The 19,835-nt window shown below is 42.7% G+C and overlaps 1 protein-coding gene across 1 annotated transcript in view; it reads right to left on the reverse strand.

Moving 5' to 3' along the window:
• Positions 1 to 19,835, reverse strand: part of LOC126299272 (lysosomal acid phosphatase-like) — a 154,345-nt gene that overhangs the window by 52,450 nt on the left and 82,060 nt on the right. The window contains exon 3 of the mRNA XM_049991056.1: positions 9,187 to 9,426. Coding sequence (XP_049847013.1) covers positions 9,187 to 9,426 — 240 coding nt within the window. The remainder of the gene's footprint in view (positions 1 to 9,186; positions 9,427 to 19,835) is intronic.

The following is a 19,835-nucleotide window of genomic DNA, read 5'->3' on the forward strand; positions in this document are numbered from 1 at the left end:
CCGACTGATAGTGCAACCATATCGAAAGCATATTGGCGAGGCATTCGTCTTCATGGACGACAATTCACGCCCCCATCGTGCACATCTTGCGAATTACTTCCTTCAGGTTAACGACATCGCTCGGCTACAGTGGCCAGCATGTTCTCCAGACATGAACCCTATCCAACATGCCTGGGATAGATTGAAAAGGACTGTTTATGGACAACGTGACCCACCAACCAATGAGGGATCAACGGCGAATCGCCATTCAGGAGTGGGACAATCTGGACCAACAGTGCCATTATGAACTTGTGGGTAGTATGCCACGACGAATACAGGCATGCATCAATGTAAGAGGGCGTGCTACTGGGTATTAGAGGTACCGGTGTGTACAGCGATCTGCACCACCACCACCACCACCTCTGAAGTTCTCGCTGTATGGTGGTACAACATGCATTGTGTGGTTTTCATGATCAGTAAAAAGGGCGGAAATGATTATGTTGCTCTCTGTTCCAATTTTCTGTACAGGATGTGGAACTCTCAGAACCTAGGTGATGCAAAACATTTTTTGATGTGTGTAGTAATATTGGCAGTTACAAGCTTTACGACCTACAGGCCAATGATCACACGTTGTGAGACGTTAGTGTTCTTGCTGAACGGATGGAGGATCTGCTGGAATAAATCATCCAGAGTGATGCAGGGACCTTCCATATATCTTGAGGGTTTAACAGCCACATTGTGTAGGTATGTGGTACCAAATAACCCTATATAGTCGTTCTGACAGGACTTCACAACCAAACTACTGACCCCCCCTCTCCCCCCCCCCCTCTCTCTCTCTCTCTCTCTCTCTCTCTCTCTCTCTCTCTCTCTCTCTCTCTCTCTCTCTCTCTCTCTTTCCCCAGCTCTCTCTCTCTCCACCCTCTATCCCCTCCTTGTATGTGTTTTTCCCTGAAGACAGCAATCGCGAATATCTGAATAAAAAGGTTCAGTGTCGATGGAACTACAGATTTACTGAATCGCCCAACAAATTAGACTGGTCCAAAAAAAAATCAATCAAAAGAACGAAACACAGTTTCTAGAAGATAATTCGTCCCTGAATCCAGTTTCAGAATGTCTGTCGGCCTCAATTTCCATGTGATACTGGTCTCTGTAAATGTTTACGCCAGCCTGTGTAACACATTAATCAGCCAGAACATTATGACCACCAACCTACTATTGATATAAACCCGTCCAGGCGACAGCAACTTCACCTGTCGAGTAGTGACTGCTAGTCAGACACACACTCAGTGCATGTAGTATGAGTGAGTGTCCGCGTGTAAAATGGTAAAATGGAGAAGGCGCGCGATCTGAGTTTGATCGAGGACAGATTGCGATGGCCCAGAGGTTCGGCACGAGCATTTCGGAAACTGCACTGCTTGTCGGGTTCTCGAGGCGTACTGTGGTGAGTGTCTTCAAAACGTGGCGAAACCAAGATGAAACCTAGTCCAGACGTCGTGGGGTTGGGCGGCTACCACTCATTACAGATGTAGGACATCATGGGCTGCGCAGACTGGTAAAAAAGGACATGCGGCGAAATGTGGCGGAACTAACGTCAGACTTTAACACTGGGCAGAGTACAAGTGTGTCTGAACCCAAATCCGGCGAAAACTCTTAACGATGGGTCTCTGCAGCCGACGAGCCTTGCATGTGCCAATGATAACGCCACGACGCGGCAGCTATGACTGAAATAGGCACGTCACCATCGGGACGGGACGTTGGTGCAGTGCCAAAGAGCTGCATGGTCTGATGAATCCCGATACCTTCTTCATCATGCCGATGGGAAGGTGCGAATACGACGTGTTTGACACCTGTACTACGCGGCGAAGATAAGCTGGTGGCGACTCCATTATGCTCTGGGAAACATTCACGTGGGGGTCCATGGCTCCGGTGGTGCTCATGCAAGGTACCATAACGGCCAAGAAGTATTGTGCGCTGGCTGCAGATCACGTACACCCCTTCATGACGATCATGTTTTCCGACGGCAGTGGCATTTTTTCAAGAAGGTAATGTGATGTGTCATAAGGCCAAGAGTGTGATGGAGTGGTTCAAGGAACACAGTGGCTAGTTCCAATTGATGTGCTGCCCCACAACTCGCCAAATCTGAGCCCGATGGGTCACATCTGGGATGAGATTGAACACGGCGTCAGAGATCATCGACCCCCTCCCTGAAATTTACGGGAATAGGTGACCTGTGTGTGCAGTCGTGTTGCCAACTCCCTCCAGCGACCTACCAATGCCTCAATGATTCCATGCCACAATGTGTCGCTGCTGTTATCCGTGCCAAAGGTGGACATACTGGTTATTATTTAGGTGGTTCAAAGAGTTCAAATGGCTCTGAGCACTATGGGACTTAACATCTGAGGCCATCAGTCCCCTAGAACTTAGAACTACTTAAACCTAACCTAAGGACATCACACGCATCCATGCCCGAGGCAGGATTCGAACCTGCGACCGTAGCGGTCGCACGGTTCCAGACTGTAGTGCCTAGAACCACTCGGCCAACCTGGCCGGCCTATTATGTAGGTGGTCATAATGTTCTGGCTGATGGGTGTATGTGTCTGGCAAAAGGAGAACAAAAATGTCTGTGTCAATACTCATATGAGCCAAAGAAATGAGCAAGGTAAGATTAAAAAAAAGTGAATCAACATATCTAATAATAGTTTCTCACTGATTTTCTGTAGAAATTTGCCTTATGACAGTCTCCTTGTAAGGTCCAGCGGTACTCCAGATGACTTGGTAACGCTTCTCCATTTGGGAAATGTCCTGATTGAACCTTTCTCTACGTTCGTCTATATCTGTCACACAGAAATAACAGTCTGTTGTGTGAGCCGTTGGTCCCCTCCAAATCATGGGGACAAAAAAGGAAAGTGACGTTATCCTTTTAACCAACCTGTCAGGAGAGTAGCACATGTGAAACAGCATATGTGATGGGCCATTTCTTGTCTTAATCGCAAACCTTGCACCCAAAATAAAGTTCACAGCTCTTTTTCTTACGAGTAGATTAAGTTTTCGTTTTTGCGAATTCAGAGTTAATTCACCACAGATTCAACAGGAAGAACTTGGGTTATTTACACAGTTATGAGGCGTTTCTTCCTCTGTCTTGTTTCCACCGCACTGTGTGGAATAGGTTCTGTTATAATTCACTAACCTGCTGTCTTCAAGTTGATGTCCCCAGCGCAGAAAACAGCACGCAGGTCGTAGGTTCTGTATCCAGAGGCTGAAACAGACTTTTAGCGAGGTTCTGTTTTGAAATAATGTATCACTTCTTTCGCATGCCACTCGCGTATTTTAATATAGCCACACGAGAAGACTACATGATCTTAATACAACACATTCTGATACAGCAAAGTACACGATCAAACATAATGTTTACGAAAATGTAACTTGATACTATTTGTGGCACATGTCTGTGCCTCATGACTACCGGAGTGAATCTTTTGTACTGAATACTGGCAAACACATCCTGCCACAGACAAAATGACTGTACATCCCTACTGCCTAATCCAGAGTGACGAACAGGAACTTGAATAAAATTGGAAACACATCCTACGACAGACAACATGTCTGTTCTTCTCGACTGCCTAATCCAGAGTGACGAACAGCCCGAAACACTTCGCGCGCCATACCACGAAAGGCGTGACCCGAACGCTTCGGAAGTGCTTCGTTTGCAATTTCGTCAGTCTTTTGTTTTTGATTTTAATTGTTTTTAATAATTCTATAATGACTAACTGATAGTCAGCTGTTGAGAGATATTTATATTAAAAGGTGAAGTCATTCCAAGGAGTAGTTTAACTAACAATAATAACTATACTTTGACGTTTTGGCGCCCTGGCTCCGAACACAGCAGCCAATCACAGAGCAGTAGCATTATGCAGGCGCTATTTCTCAGGGGAATGGTATCGAATCTAACATCTGTCACAGGTACCTCGCATCACATTTCGTCATCTATATACTTCTTACATCTCCACTGCTCTGGGAACAGCTTCTTGGAGCCTAATATGATAGCTCACTAAGCCATAAATATTACAAGTGAAGAAATCTATTGAAATAAGCGACTTTTCGAGCGGTCTAAGGCGCTGCAGTCATGGACTGTGCGGCTTGTCCCGGCGAAGGTTCGAGTCCTTCCTCGGGCATGGGTGTGTGTGTTTGTCCTTAGGGGGGATAATTTAGGTTAAGTAGTGTGTAAGCCTAGGGGCTGATGACCTTAGCAGTTAAGTCCCGTAAGATTTCACACACATTTGAATATTTTAAGCGACTTTAACAAAGTACAGATTATTGGCGTTCGGAGGCTTGTCTGCTCTGTAAAGTAGGATAGATCTGTGGCATCGCTGCCGAAAGAGCAAATTGCTGGTGCACGCACAAGTGTTTCGGAGCACACCGTTCATTGTAAATTGCTGAACATGGAGCTCCCGCAGCAGAACACCCTACGTTTTCACATAATGATCCAACGACATTGTCAATTACGATTGCAGTGGGCACGGAACCATCGAGATTCTACCATCGATCAATCTAAACGTATCGGCTCTTCGGGTGAACCACATTTTTGCTACACTAGGTCGTTGGTCGTCTGCACAAACACCATTATCGAGGTGAACAGCGGCTCGAAATGTGCAGCGCGCCAAGGAAGCAGATTGTGGGGAGCAGTATAAGCTACGGGAGACATTCTCTTGCGCTTGCAATGGACCTGTAGTAGTAATAGAAGACACGTTGATAGCTGCGAACGAGCTACGTCCCTTCATAATTTATGTCTTATCCAACGGCGATGTCATCTTTCAGCAGCATTATTGTCCGTGTCTCGGAGTCAGAACCGTGCTACAGTGGTTTGAGCACCATTATAGTGATGTGCTAATGTCTCAGCGACCAAATTCACCTGATGTAATTCCTATGGAATCCATGTGGGTTGCTATCGTACGCCATCACCGGTACACAAATCAGCGGCTCGTTATTTACCCGAATTACGTGACCTGTTCGTAGACATCTAACGCCACATACCTCCACTAACCTAAAAGAGACAGACAAACAAGCAATTAAGCTGGTGGTTGTAATTTTTTGGATCATCAGTGTATTTCGGTTATTCACCAACAATTAATTCCGCAAAAAATAAATAAATGCAAATTAAATGCACAATACCAAGATACCAACATGCAGTATTTTCAAGTTGTTTTATTGATAGAGGGAACTGTATCATGAGAACTGATTTGTTTTTCGAAGTCAGTAACCACTTTCTTTGTGAGAAAATTCCGTTGACAGATCCATCGTTACAATGTACAACGCTACGGTCGCAGGTTCGAATCCTGCCTCGGGCATGCATGTGTGTGATGTCCTTAGGTTAGTCAGGTTTAAGTAGTTCCAAGTTCTAGTGGACTAGTGACCTCAGATGTTAAGTACCATAGTGCTCAGAGCCATTTGAACCATTTTAATCTTCCAAGGCGCGCGGGTTAGCCGAGTGGTTTGAGCGCCTTGTCACGGTTCGCGCGGCTCCCCCCATCGGAGGTAGTAGTCCTCCTACGTGTGTGTGTGTGTGTGTGTGTGTGTGTGTGTGTGTGTGTGTGTGTGTGTGTGTGTGTGTTTTGTCTTTAGTGTAACGTAACGTAATTAAGTTAGACTAAATAGAGTATAAGCTTAGGGACCGATGACCTCAGCACTAGTTTGGTCCCATACGATCTTCCCACAAATTGCCAAATTTCTAATAGTTCTGGGGCAGATAGTCAAAATATCAAGTTTAAGGATATTTGAAATATGACAAATATAAAACATGCTACAAATATTCAGTAACAAAAATAAGTCGCGCTAAGAAAGTAAAGAAATTTATATGCTTGTGAGAAATATTTGAAGAGAATACCTTTAGAAAAAACCTGCCACAATGTTACAGGCGTATGGCATTATCTACAACAAAATATATTTATCTGAAGTCTATACATACTGCGGTGAAACTAGAATGGTTACATGTAAGCTAATGTCAAGAATTGAATTATTGTTGTTGTTTTTGTTTTTGTTGTTGTTGTTGTTGTTGTTGTTGTGGTCTTCAGTTCTGAGACTGGTTTGATGCAGCTCTTCATGCTACTCTATCCTGTGCAAGCTTCTTCATCTCCCAGTACATACTGCAACCTACATCCTTCTGAATCTGCTTAGTGTATTCATCTCTTGGTCTCCCTCTACGATTTTTACCCTCCACGCTGCCCTCCAATACTAAATTGGTGATACCTTGATGCCTCAGAACATGTCCTACCAACCGGTCCCTTCTTCTGGTCAAGTTGTGCCACAAAACCCCTCTTATCCCCAATCCCATTCAATACCTCCTCATTGTCCGCAGCTCGTAGTCGTGCGGTAGCGTTCACGCTTCCCACGCCCGGTTTCGATTCCCGGCGGAGTCAGGGATTTTCCCTGCCTCGTGATGACTGGGTGTTGTGTGATGTCTTAGGTAAGTTAGGTTTAAGCAGTTCTAAGTTCTAGGGGACTGATGACCACAGCTGTTAAGTCCCATAGTGCTCAGAGCCATTTTGCAAATCTGTCTCGATACAAACGTGCCGCGTCACGGCTATTTCTCCGTGCTAATCTATACATCAAATGGGCATCTGCCAACTCCGCATTTGTTAACATTGCACTGACTGCAAACCCACGTTCGTGATGAACACTAAGCTGCTGATGCTACGTACTGATGTGCTTGATGCTAGTACTGTAGAGCAATGAGTCGCATGTCAACACAAGCACCGAATTCAACATTACCTTCCTTCAATTGGGCCAACTGGCGGTGAATCGAGGAAGCACAGTACATACTGACGAAACTAAAATGAGCTCGAACATGGAAATTAAGCGTTTCCGGACAGATGTCCACATAACGTCTTTTCTTTATTAGTGTGTGAGGAATGTTTCCTGTAAGTTTGGCCGTACCTTTTTGTAACAAGCTGTAGACTGTGTGAGAACTTCCGACTGGTGGGCTGCAGTGTTAACCTCGGACCTATCAAGCAATGACTTATTTTCTTGTTGACTGCCAGTGACGAAGCATTTACTGGTGAAATTTTGGTTAAAATGTGTTGTTCCCTTGCGGTCATGGACACGAAATAAAGACTTTGAAAGAACTATGAAGGAAGAAAAAGCAATGGAAGGCGATTTTTTTAAAGAAAAGATTAACAAAGAATAGATATATGGAAAGGAAGCAGAAGACTGTTGCAACATGTTCTGAGGAGAGGAAAAAGACAAACAGTGAGAGAATTAAGGAGTGTAAGAGGAGGAGGAGGAGGAGAGAACAGCAGGGGATGAAGCATTGAAAATGTCCGTTTCTAGGAGACCCAAAAATAAACAGGTATGTAAGTTCATATAAACCTTTCATTTATTGAGCTTCTTACTACGGAAGACGTCATTTACAGTATAACTGGATTAACAGTTGGCGTGCGGCTGGGGTAATATTACAGCGCTTCCTGAAAATGGGGATGTGCGGCGGACGTAATATTACGTCACATCAGTTACGACTATCTTCCACACTGTCAAACGTATATTTACGACTCTCGCTAACGTCTGTTAGATCTGCAGCCTTCGCATTTTCTTTTAGATGGCAGTAGCGGTATGACTGGAAAAATTCGTCGTTTTTGAAACATTTGTTATCTCTTGTTTCATAGGCGGTAGCAGGGGTTCATGTTCTCTCTTTCGAGCGCTTTTGTAGATTGTGTGTCCAAAATGTGTAGTAAAGTGGCGAAACGTCTGAAGCGAATGATTTTCAATGTCCTTGACGATTCTACAGATGATGAGAATGAAATATTTGATGATGATGATTCAGATTACACGTTTTTCGTAGATTGTGTCGTCATGAATAATTCTCTAGCAGGTAAATCAGAAAATCAATTCGAACATATGATAACAGTGAGTGCAATATTGGATATGTGCAGGGTGAAAATTATTGAACTATACGAAGAAAAATCGTAAATTAATTACAGACTACAGGGTGCAAACACTTTGTTCAACACGTAAACGTCACTACAAATATTCAGATTTACGTTATCACGTGTCCGATACGACTGTCATCACTGACGATGATGTGATACAGACGAATAGCGAAATTCTGCGTGAGCCGCTGAAGTGTCGAGATATCGATGCTGTCGATGACCTCCTGAATGGCTGTTTTCAGCTCAGGAATGATTTTGGGGTCATTGCTGTACACATTGTCTTTAACACAGCCCCACAAAAAGGGGTCGCGTGTGTTCAGATTCGAAGAATATGCGGCCAGTCGAGGCCCATGCCAGTGGACTCTTGGTACGCCACAGCCAGAATTCAGTCCCTAAAGTCTCCTACAGGACATCAAACACACTCTGGCTTCAGTGGGGCCGAACTCCGTGTTGCATAAACCACACATTGTCGAAATAAGGGTCACTTTGGATAATGGGGATGAAATCATCTACTAAAACTTTCACTTACCGTTCGGTAGTCACTGTGCTATCAAGGAATATCGCACAGATAATTCCGTGACTGGACATTGCACACCACGCAGTCACCCGTTGAGGTTGAAGAGACTTTTCGATCCCGAAATGCGGACCCCAAATGCGCCAATTTTACTTTTTGACGAACTCATCCAACTGAAAGGGAGCTTCGTCACTAAACAAAACCATGCATGCTCATACTAATTTCCATCATGTCACGTGGCCAGCCGCGCAGTTTGAACGTCCTAACGCAAACCGGATAGAAGGTATGAATATTTTATTTTATATAGTTCAATAATTGTCACCCTGTATCTATGTTTCAATTTTTATCGCGTACCCACCATGAACGCAAAATTTTGTTTTGTTATTGTGTTTTCTGTGTTGCTTTAAACTTGTTTTACAATCAATTTCAGTCTAAACGCAGAGAGCACTTGTTTGCGTACCGGGGTACGAATTTGAATATCACAACTCCTTTATAATTTTTTCCGCGAAAATTACTATTAAATTTAAGTATCATCTGTAGATTCAGATTTAACACTAGCAATGCCAAAATATGTAATTTAAAGTAGAAAGTCTAAAAAGCATAATGTTTTAAAATTCGAATTACGGTACATATTTGTACACACGGTTACGACTTCCAAAAACCACATATTTTTGCCAGTCCGTAGTTAGTGGTAGTTACGCACAAGACCAGCACCGTAAGTGTTAAGGCAGTGAGTAGCTGTTTGGGTAAAGTCAGAGACTAGAGTCACCTTACCGCATCGAGATTCCTGGGCGTCGCGTGGATTGGTATGGGCTGCCATAGCAGCTCAGTGTTCCAGACTTGATCGCCCTTTGGAGGGTACAGGCCTGCCAAGCAAGTCTCCGCACTCATTAAACAGCGATCGTTGTCGCTGCTCTTGACGTGCACTTCTTGCGGATAATACGTTTCACTCAGAAACCCATTGTATCGTTGCCGTAAGAATTTTCCAAGTGTAAACATCTCCATTTTCCCTTTCTGTAAACAAGGAAATGGAATGTGTGATTAGTATACAATGTTCAAAGAAAATACCACAGAAGCTGAAAAAACTGAAGGCAGTGAATGTGGAGGGCAAAAATGACTGATACAGCATATACAGAAGGGTATTAGATTTCTTGAAGAAGGCTACTCGAATAAGGGCCCAGACGCTGGTTCCTCATTTTATGATAGGACATGGTCAACAACCCACTAACATCTTATGGACGAAGGTAAGAAAGATTACTGAGCTTTCTCGTGAAAGTCAGAAACACACAGACAGGTTTCATCTATTGTATACCACCTTAAACACGAGACAATATTTACGCAACTTTTATAGAAATATGGCATTTCAGTCTTTGATCGCTATTTTTTTTATTTTCAATAACCGGTTTCATGCTAGCTGCCCTTCTTCAGATCTGTTAGATAAAGCTAAAAATATAATTAACAATCGAGATTATATAATCACTGATAGAACTATCTTAGTTTACAAAAAAAAAATCGGAATGACTTAAAATGTAAACATACCATATATTGCAGTTATAGAGTAACTTGTCAGTACAGAACTATTGGTTCGCTGTCATAACTAAAGTCATTTTTAATCTGTTAAAACCTTATATCACAGTTTGGAGAAACGTGATTGGTAAAAGTAAAAAGTGCCCTCCATCTGTAAGAATTGTGCATATAGACTAGGAGGTTATGTTATCACCGTACATATTAATGGCGAATATACGTTTTAATAATAAGACAATTTTTAAAGAAATAACATTTACATGATCTATTTTGAGTGCACAATGAACTGAAATAATTTACATAATTAAAAATTGTTTTCAAATAACTTAAAAATATACTTAAAACATTTTATAATTTTTCAAATATGCGTTTCCTCTTCTTTTTATTAATTGGTGGTAGAGAAAGTTTCCCTAGGTTAGAACGCACACAGCGCCACGCCATGTCCTCTTCCGCTGCGCCCAATTTACCTCGCTGCCAGTACGCTGGAAGGCCGTTACGCTGCAGCTGGTTCTTATTGCAGCGTGCTATTGTATTCAAGAGTAAGCCTAAAATATGTCTTTAAAAATCTCATAATTCCATATTTTTATTCGAAGAACGATCGTGGATATCCCAGTAAGACAATAATGTCTAGTTTTGATATACGCAACTTTTATCATTCGATATTATAAACTTGATATGAAATGCTGCAGTTCTTATCAGCATATAAAGACGAGATTTGTGGTAAGAATGAGTTCCGTCTTCATACTTTACGCTTTCAATCCAAAGGAAAAAGAGAATATAATGAGAAATATTTCTGGCAAGTCTTGTAGTGAGAATAGCAGAGCATAATGAGATTATGATGCAGATACAATGGCAAGGTGATAATTTCCCTCTATAGCAGTGAACGACTAACTGTTTTAGATAACTGCGCTTATTTTCCTAAATTACGTCCTCAAAAGCACTTTGTGAGATACTACTCAACAGGCGACAAATTTTTGCACTGTACTAAAATAGATTTTCTTAGCCACACATTTCTCTAGATATGAGAATACACAGACGAAAAAAAATCCAACACTAAGAAATAAGAGGGGTGTTCGGAAAGTAAGGTCCGATCGATCGCGAAATGAAAACCACAGAGACAATCAAAAATCTTTTATTCGCAACAGTTGGTCACACCTCCCAGCTACCCCTCTAATTAATCGGCGCTTCGACTTAGACATTTGTCGTAGCGTTGTACAAACTTTCCAGTACCCTCGACACAGAAAGCAGCCGCCTTTGGTTTTCGCCTATTCTCTACGCTCGTCTGCTTTTCGTTGTTTGTGCCAAAATGTTGTCTTCGTAGCCAGCGGTTCATGTGAGCAGAGATGATCAACGTAGGGTGCCAATTAAGGGCTGTATTGTGGGTGATGAAACAGTTCCCATCGAAAACACTGCAGGAGCGTCTTCATTACCCCTGCAGAACGCCGCTGAAAATTGTCTTGAAGAAAGAAACGCATGACATTTATGTAGGCTGCAAAGCTTCAGGCGAAATCTCTCACCAGATCCACATACTTGGTGGGAAACAAGGTTGTTTTAGGCACTTCTACGTGATCACTTTGCGCTCTGAACTGAAAAGAGCGACTTCAAGCGATCGACAGTCACACTACAGACACTACCCAACACATCTGTGCATAGTTCCATTGGATTTTCACAGTGGTTTCCATTTCGCTCCTAATCTGACCTTACTTTCCTAATTCGTCTCGTAATAAAATATCAGGAACACATTCGTTTAGGTAACCTATTTCAGTGATTAACGTTGCAAAATCGCAAGTTAATGTAAGCGTGAGAAAGCCATTGCAAATGTGAAATGCTGGTACATTAACAACCAGTGTAACCGCCAGAATGTTGAATGTAAGCATGCAAACGTGCTAGAGGTCAGTTTGGGGGTTGGAGTTCCCTGCATGTACCATTTGGGGGGTCAATATAGGAACGGTTAGTGCTGGTTGTGCATGACACTGGAGTTTTTGTCCATCTGATGATTCAGCAGGCCTAGGCGACATGTCGACACTCTGTACAGTATGTTGGGGAACAAAAGCGGCATATGGGCGAGCGTTATCCTGTTGGAAAACACACACAGGAATGATGTTCAAGAATGGCTGTAGGACATGTCGAATCACCAAACTGACTTACAAACATGCAGTCAGTGCGCGTGGGAAAACCATGAGAGTTTCCCCGCTGCCACACGAAATCGCATGCCAGACCATAACTCCAAGTGTAGCTTCAGTGTGTCTAGCACACATACAGGTTGGTTGCATATGCTTAGCTGGCCTCCTAACAAATACACAGCCATCACTAGCACCGAGGCAGAACTAGCGTTTGTCAGAAAACGCGAAAGGCATCCACTCCGCCCTCCAATGAACTCTCGCTTGACACCACTGAAGTCACAAACGGTGGTGGTTTGGCGTCAGTGGAATGCACGCCATAGCTCGTGTGGCTCTACAGTTCGCACTGTGGTGTCAACTGCTGCTGCTGACGCAGTAGAATGCGCCACAGCCATGCCGAACACGACGGTCTTCCCTTTCGGTAGTGCCACGTGGCCGTCAGCAGCCCAGTCTTCTTGCCACCGTACATTCTCGTGACAACCACTGTCATCAATCACGTACAGTGGTTACGTTCCTGACAAGTATTTCCTCCATATTGCGGAAGGAACATCTAGCCTCTCGCAAACATATTGCACGACCTTAGTCAAACTCTTAACTGTTAATAATGGCGTCTTTGTCATCTTAAAGGCATTTTTGACTGTCATCAACTCGCCGCGCCCAGTATCAAATGTAACTAACGCTCACGACCGCTACAACGTGTATTTAAAGCAAACCGGACTAGCATCCTCAGGGTGGCTCTAGTAGTGCCACTCTTGTGCGACTGGCGCTAAATATGAATAGGAATCATCATTCACCTCCCCCCATGAACAATGGACGTTGCCGTTGGTGGGGAGGCTTGCGTGCCTCAACTATACAGATAGCCGTACCGTACGTGCAACCACAACGGAAGGGGAATCTGCTGAGAGGCCAGACAAATGTGTGGTTCCTGAAGAGGGGCAGCAACCTTTTCAGTAGTTGCAGGGGCAACAGTCTGGTTGATTGACTGATCTGGCCTTTAACACTAACCAAAACGGCCTTGCTGTTATGGTACTGCGAACGGCTGAAAGATACAACTGTAATTTTTCCCGAGGGCATGCAGCTTTACTGTATGGTTAAATTATGATAGCGTCCTCTTCGGTAAAATATTCCAGAGGTAAAGTAGACCCCCATTCGGATCTCCGGGCGGGGACTACTCAAGAGGACGTCGCTATCAGGAGAAAGAAAACTGGCATTCTACGGATTGGAGCGTGGAATGTCAGATCCCTTAATCGGGCAGGTAGGTTAGCAAATTTAAAAAGGGAAATGGGTAGGTTAAAGTTAGATACAGTGGGAATTAGTGAAGTTCGGTGGCAGGAGGTACAAGGCTTCTGGTCAGGTGAATACAGGGTTGTTGTTGTTGTCATCAGTCCTGAGACTGGTTTGATGCAGCTCTCCATGCTACTCTATCCTGTGCAAGCTGCTTCATCTCCCAGTACCTACTGCAACCTACATCCTTCTGAATCTGCTTAGTGTACTCATCTCTCGGTCTCCCTCTACGATTTTTACCCTCCACGCTGCCCTCCAATGCTAAATTTGTGATCCCTTGATGCCTCAAAACATGCCCTACCAACCGATCCCTTCTTCTAGTCAAGTTGTGCCACAAACTTCTCTTCTCCCCAATCCTATTCAATACCTCCTCATTAGTTACGTGATCTATCCACCTTATCTTCAGTATTCTTCTGTAGCACCACATTTCGAAAGCTTCTATTCTCTTCTTGTCCAAACTAGTTATCGTCCATGTTTCACTTCCATACATGGCTACACTCCAAACAAATACTTTCAGAAACGACTTCCTGATACATAAATCTATATTCGATGTTAACAAATTTCTCTTCTTCAGAAACGCTTTCCTTGTCATTGCCAGTCTACATTTTATATCCTCTCTACTTCGACCATCATCAGTTATTTTGCTCCCCAAATAGAAAACTCCTTTACTACTTTAAGTGTCTCATTTCCTAATCTAATTCCCTCAGCATCTTCCGATTTAATTTGACTACATTCCATTATCCTCGTTTTGCTTTTGTTAATGTTCATCTTATATCCTCCTTTCAAGACACTGTCCATTCCGTTCAACTGCTCTTCCAAGTCCTTTGCCGTCTCTGACAGAATTACAATGTCATCGGCGAACCTCAAAGTTTTTACTTCGTCTCCATGAATTTTAATACCTACTCCAAATTTTTCTTTTGTTTCCTTTACTGCTTGCTCAATATACAGATTGAATAACATCGGGGAGAGGCTACATACTGTCTTACTCCTTTCCCAACCACTGCTTCCCTTTCATGCCCCTCGACTCTTATTACTGCCATCTGGTTTCTGTACAAATTATAAATAGCCTTTCGCTCCCTGTATTTTACCCCTGCCACCTTTAGAATTTGAAAAAGAGTATTCCAGTCAACATTGTCAAAAGCTTTCTCTAAGTCTACAAATGCTAGAAACGTAGGTTCGCCTTTTCTTAATCTTTCTTCTAAGATAAGTCGTAAGGTCAGTATTGCCTCACGTGTTCCAACATTTCGACGGAATCCAAACTGATCCTCCCCGAGGTCTGCATCTACCAGTTTTTCCATTCGTCTATAAAGAATTCGCGTTAGTATTTTGCAGCCGTGGCTTATTAAACTGATAGTTCGGTAATTTTCACATCTGTCAGCACCTGCTTTCTTTGGGATTGGAATTATTATATTCTTCTTGAAGTCTGAGGGTATTTCGCCTGTCTCACACATCTTGCTCACCAGCTGGTAGAGTTTTGTCATGACTGGCTCTCCCAAGGCCGTCAGTAGTTCTAATGGAATGTTGTCTACTCCGGGGGCCTTGTTTCGACTCAGGTCTTTCAGTGCTCTGTCGAACTCTTCACGCAGTATCGTATCTCCCATTTCGTCTTCATCTACATCCTCTTCTATTTCCATAATATTGTCCTCAAGTACATCGCCCTTGTATAAACCTTCTATATACTCCTTCCACCTTTCTGCCTTCCCTTCTTTGCTTAGAACTGGGCTGCCATCTGAGCTCTTGATATTCATACACGTGGTTCTCTTCTCTCCAAAGGTCTCTTTAATTTTCCTGTAGGCAGTATCTATCTTACCCCTAGTGAGATAAGCTTCTACATCCTTACATTTGTCCTCTAGCCATCCCTGTTTAGCCATTTTGCACTTCCTGTCGATCTCATTTTTGAGACGTTTGTATTCCTTTTTGTCTGCTTCATTTACTGCATTTTTATATTTTCTCCTTTCATCAATTAAATTCAATATTTCTTCTGTTACCCAAGGATTTCTAGCAGCCCTCGTCTTTGTACCTACTTTATCCTCTGCTGCCTTCACTACTACATCCCTCAGAGCTACCCATTCTTCTTCTACTGTACTTCTTTCCCCTATTCCTGTCAATTGTTCCCTTATGCTCTCTCTGAAACTCTGTACAACCTCTGGTTCTTTCAGTTTATCCAGGTCCCATCTCCTTAATTTCCCACATTTTTGCAGTTTCTTCAGTTTTAATCTACCGGTCATAACCAATAGATTGTGGTCAGAGTCCACATCTGCCCCTGGAAATGTCTTACAACTTAAAACCTGATTCCTAAATCTCTGTCTTACCATTATATAATCTATCTGATACCTTTTAGTATCTCCAGGGTTCTTCCACGTATACAACCTTCTTTCATGATTCTTAAACCAAGTGTTAGCTATGATTAAGTTGTTCTCCGTGCAAAATTCTACTAGGCGGCTTCCTCTTTCATTTCTTAGCCCCAATCCATATTCACCTACTATGTTTCCTTCTCTCCCTTTTCCTACACTCGAATTCCAGTCACCCATTACTATTAAATTTTCGTCTCCCTTCACTATCTGAATAATTTCTTTTATTTCATCGTACATTTCTTCAATTTCTTCATCATCTGCAGAGCTAGTTGGCATATAAACTTGTACTACTGTAGTAGGTGTGGGCTTCGTATCTATCTTGGCCACAATAATGCGTTCACTATGCTGTTTGTAGTAGCTTACCCGCATTCCTATTTTCCTATTCATTATTAAACCTACTCCTGCATTACCCCTATTTGATTTTGTGTTTATAACCCTGTAGACACCTGACCAGAAGTCTTGTTCCTCCTGCCACCGAACTTCACTAATTCCCACTATATCTAACTTTAACCTATCCATTTCCCTTTTTAAATTTTCTAACCTACCTGCCCGATTAAGGGATCTGACATTCCACGCTCCGATCCGTAGAACGCCAGTTTTCTTTCTCCTGATAACGACATCCTCCTGAGTAGTCCCCGCCCGGAGATCTGAATGGGGGACTATTTTACCTCCGGAATATTTTACCCAAGAGGCTGCCATCATCATTTAATCATACAGTAAAGTTGCATGTCCTCGGGAAAAATTACGGCTGTAGTTTCCCCTTGCTTTCAGCCGTTCGCAGTACCAGCACAGCAAGGCCGTTTTGGTTAATGTTGCAAGGCCAGATCAGTCAATCATCCAGACTGTTGCCCCTGCAACTACTGAAAAGGCTGCTGCCCCTCTTCAGGAACCACACGTTTGTCTGGCCTCTCAACAGATACCCCTCCGTTGTGGTTGCACCTACGGTACGGCCATCTGTATCGCTGAGGCACGCAAGCCTCCCCACCAACGGCAAGGTCCATGGTTATAAATACAAAATCAAATAGGGGTAATGCAGAAGTAGGTTTAATAATGAATAAAAAATAGGAGTGCGGGTAAGCTACTACAAACAGCATAGTGAAAGTATTATTGTGGCCAAGATAGACACGAAGTCCATGCCTACTACAGTAGTACAAGTTTATATGCCAACTAGCTCTGCAGATGATGATGAAATTAACGAAATGTATGATGAGATAAAAGAAATTATTGAGGTAGTGAAGGGAGACGAAAATTTAATAGTCATGGGTGACTGGAATTCGACAGTAGGAAAAGGGAGAAAAGGAAACATAGTAGGTGATTATGGATTGGGGCTAAGAAATGAAAGAGGAAGCCGTCTGGTAGAATTTTGCACAGAGCATAACTTAATCATAGCTAACACTTGGTTTAAGAATCATAAAATAAGGTTGTATACATGGAAGAATCCTGGAGATACTGAAAGGTATCAGACTATGTAATGGTAAGACAGAGATTTAGGAACCAGGTTTTAAATTGTAGGACATTTCCAGGGGCAGATGTGGACTCTGACCACAATCAATTGGTTATGAACTGTAGATTAAAACTGAAGAAATTGCAAAAAGGTGGGAATTTAAGGAGATGGGACCTGGATAAACTGACTAAACCAGAGGTTGTACACAGTTTCAGGGACAGCATAAGGGAACAAGTGACAGGAATGGGGTAAAGAAACACAGTAGAAGACGAATGGATAGCTCTGAGGGATGAAGTAGGGAAGGCAGCAGAGGATCAAGTAGGTAAAAAGAAGAGGGCTAGTAGAAATCCTTGGGTAATAGAAGAAATATTGAATTTAATTGATGAAAGGAGAAAATATAAAAATGCAGTAAATGAAGCAGACAAAAAGGAATACAAAAGTCTCAAAAATGAGATCGACAGGAAGTGCAAAATGGCTAAGCAGGCATGGCTAGATGACAAATTTAAGGATGTAGAGGCTTATCTCACTAGGGGTAAGATAGATACAGCCTACAAAAAATTAAAGAGACCTTTGGAGAAAAGAGAGCCACTTGTATGAATATCAAGAGCTCAGATGGAAACCCAGTTCTAAGCAAAGAAGGGAAAGCAGAAAGGTGGAAGGAGTATATAGAGGGTCTATACAAGGGCGATGTACTTGAGGACAATATTTTGGAAATGGAAGAGGATGTAGATGAAGATGAAATGGGGGATACGATACTGCGTGAAGAGTTTGACACAGCACTGAAAGGTCTGAGTCGAAACAAGGCCCCGAGAGTAGACAACATTCCATTAGAACTACTGACGGCCTTGGGAGAGCCAGTCCTGACAAAAACACTCTACCATATGGTGAGCAAGATGTACGAGACAGGCGAAATACCCTCAGACTTCAAAAAAATATAATAATTGCAATCCCAAAGAAAGCAGGTGTTGAGAGATGTGAAAATTACCGAACTATCAGTTTAATAAGTCACAGCTGCAAAACACTAATGCGAATTCTTTACAGACGAATGGAAAAACTGGTAGAAGCTGACCTCGGGGAAGATCAGTTTGGATTCCGTAGAAATGTTGGCACACGTGAGGCAGTACTGAGCTTACTACTTATCTTAGAAGAAAGATTAAGGAAAGGCAAATCTACGTTTCTAGCATTTGTAGACTTAGAGAAAGCTTTTGACAATGTTGACTGGAATACGCTCAATGAAATTATAAAGGTGGCAGGGGTAAAATAGAGGGAGCAAAAGGCTATTTACAATTTGTACAGAAACCAGATGGCAGTTATTAGAGTCAAGGGGCATAAAAGGGAAGTAGTGATTGGAAAGGGAGTGAGACAGGGCTGTAGCCTCTCCCCAATGTTATTCAATCTGTATATTGAGCAAGCAGTAAAGGAAGAAAAGAAAAGTTCGGAGTAGGTATTAAAATCCAGGGAAAAGAAATTAAAACTTTGAGGTTCGCCGATGACATTTTAATTCTGGCAGAGACAGCAAAGGACTTGGAAGAGAAGTTGAACGGAATGGACAGTGTTTTGAAAGGAGGACATAAGATGAACGTTAACAAAAGTAAAACGAGGATAATGGAATGTAGTCGAATTAAGTCGGGTGAGGCTGAGGGAATAAGATTAGGAAATGAGACACTTAAAGTAGTAAAGTGGTTTTGCTATTTGGGGAGCAAAATAACTGATGATGGTCGAAGTAAAGAGGATATAAAATGTAGACTGGCAATGGCAAGGAATGAGTTTGACATTTGTCAACATCGAGTATAGATTTAAGCTTGAGGAAGTCGTTTTTTGAAAGTATTTGTGTGGAGTGTAGCCATGTATGGAAGTGAAATGTGGACAATAAATAGTTGAGACAAGAAGAGAATAGAAGCTTTCGAAATGTGGTGCTGCAGAAGAATGCTGAAGATTAGGTGGGTAGATCACGTAACTAATGAGGTGGTATTGAGTTGGATTGGGGAGAAGGGAAGTTTGTGGCACAACTTGACTAGAAGAAGGGATCGGTTGGTAGGACGTGTCCTGAAGCATCAAGGGATCACAAATTTAGCATTGGAGGGCAGCGTGGAGAGTAAAAGTCGTAGAGGGAGACCAAGAGATGAATACACTAAGCAGATTCAGAAGGATTTAGGTTGCAGTAGGTACTGGGAGATGAAGGAGCTTGCACAGGATAGATTAGCATGGAGAGCTGCATGAAACTAGTCTCAGGACTGAAGACCACAACAACAACAACATTGAGATGTAGAAACATGTCTACAACTTTCGTTTATGTCGCACAACTCCTCCTTATTTTTCGCATGAGTGTAGGTGGAAGTCAGATGAAGACAAATTTGATGAACAGCGAGGTGTGTGACTCATTTATCAATTTTAACATTGCCGGAGCACTTTTATGGGCAGTTGTACTGACCAAGTGAAAGACAGTATTTTACTTTTTCCAGTTCGAGCCTCCTGCCGTTCATTTATTCCCAATTCAGTTGGTCTGTAAGACTTGAGCAATATTCGCCTGTTACTGCTTTACCAGTTTCCGGGTTACCTACAAAAGAATTCTTCCTGCACTACAGAAATCACTGGACATACTCGTTTCCGAAGATGACATCGAAATCGCCTTCGTTTCGTGCCAGGGATACCGTCTTCCACCAGCTGCTTCGTTTAATGTTCCGTTCCTGGCGTGAA

Source organism: Schistocerca gregaria, chromosome X (genome assembly GCF_023897955.1).
Source record: "Schistocerca gregaria isolate iqSchGreg1 chromosome X, iqSchGreg1.2, whole genome shotgun sequence".
Taxonomy (NCBI): domain Eukaryota; kingdom Metazoa; phylum Arthropoda; class Insecta; order Orthoptera; family Acrididae; genus Schistocerca; species Schistocerca gregaria.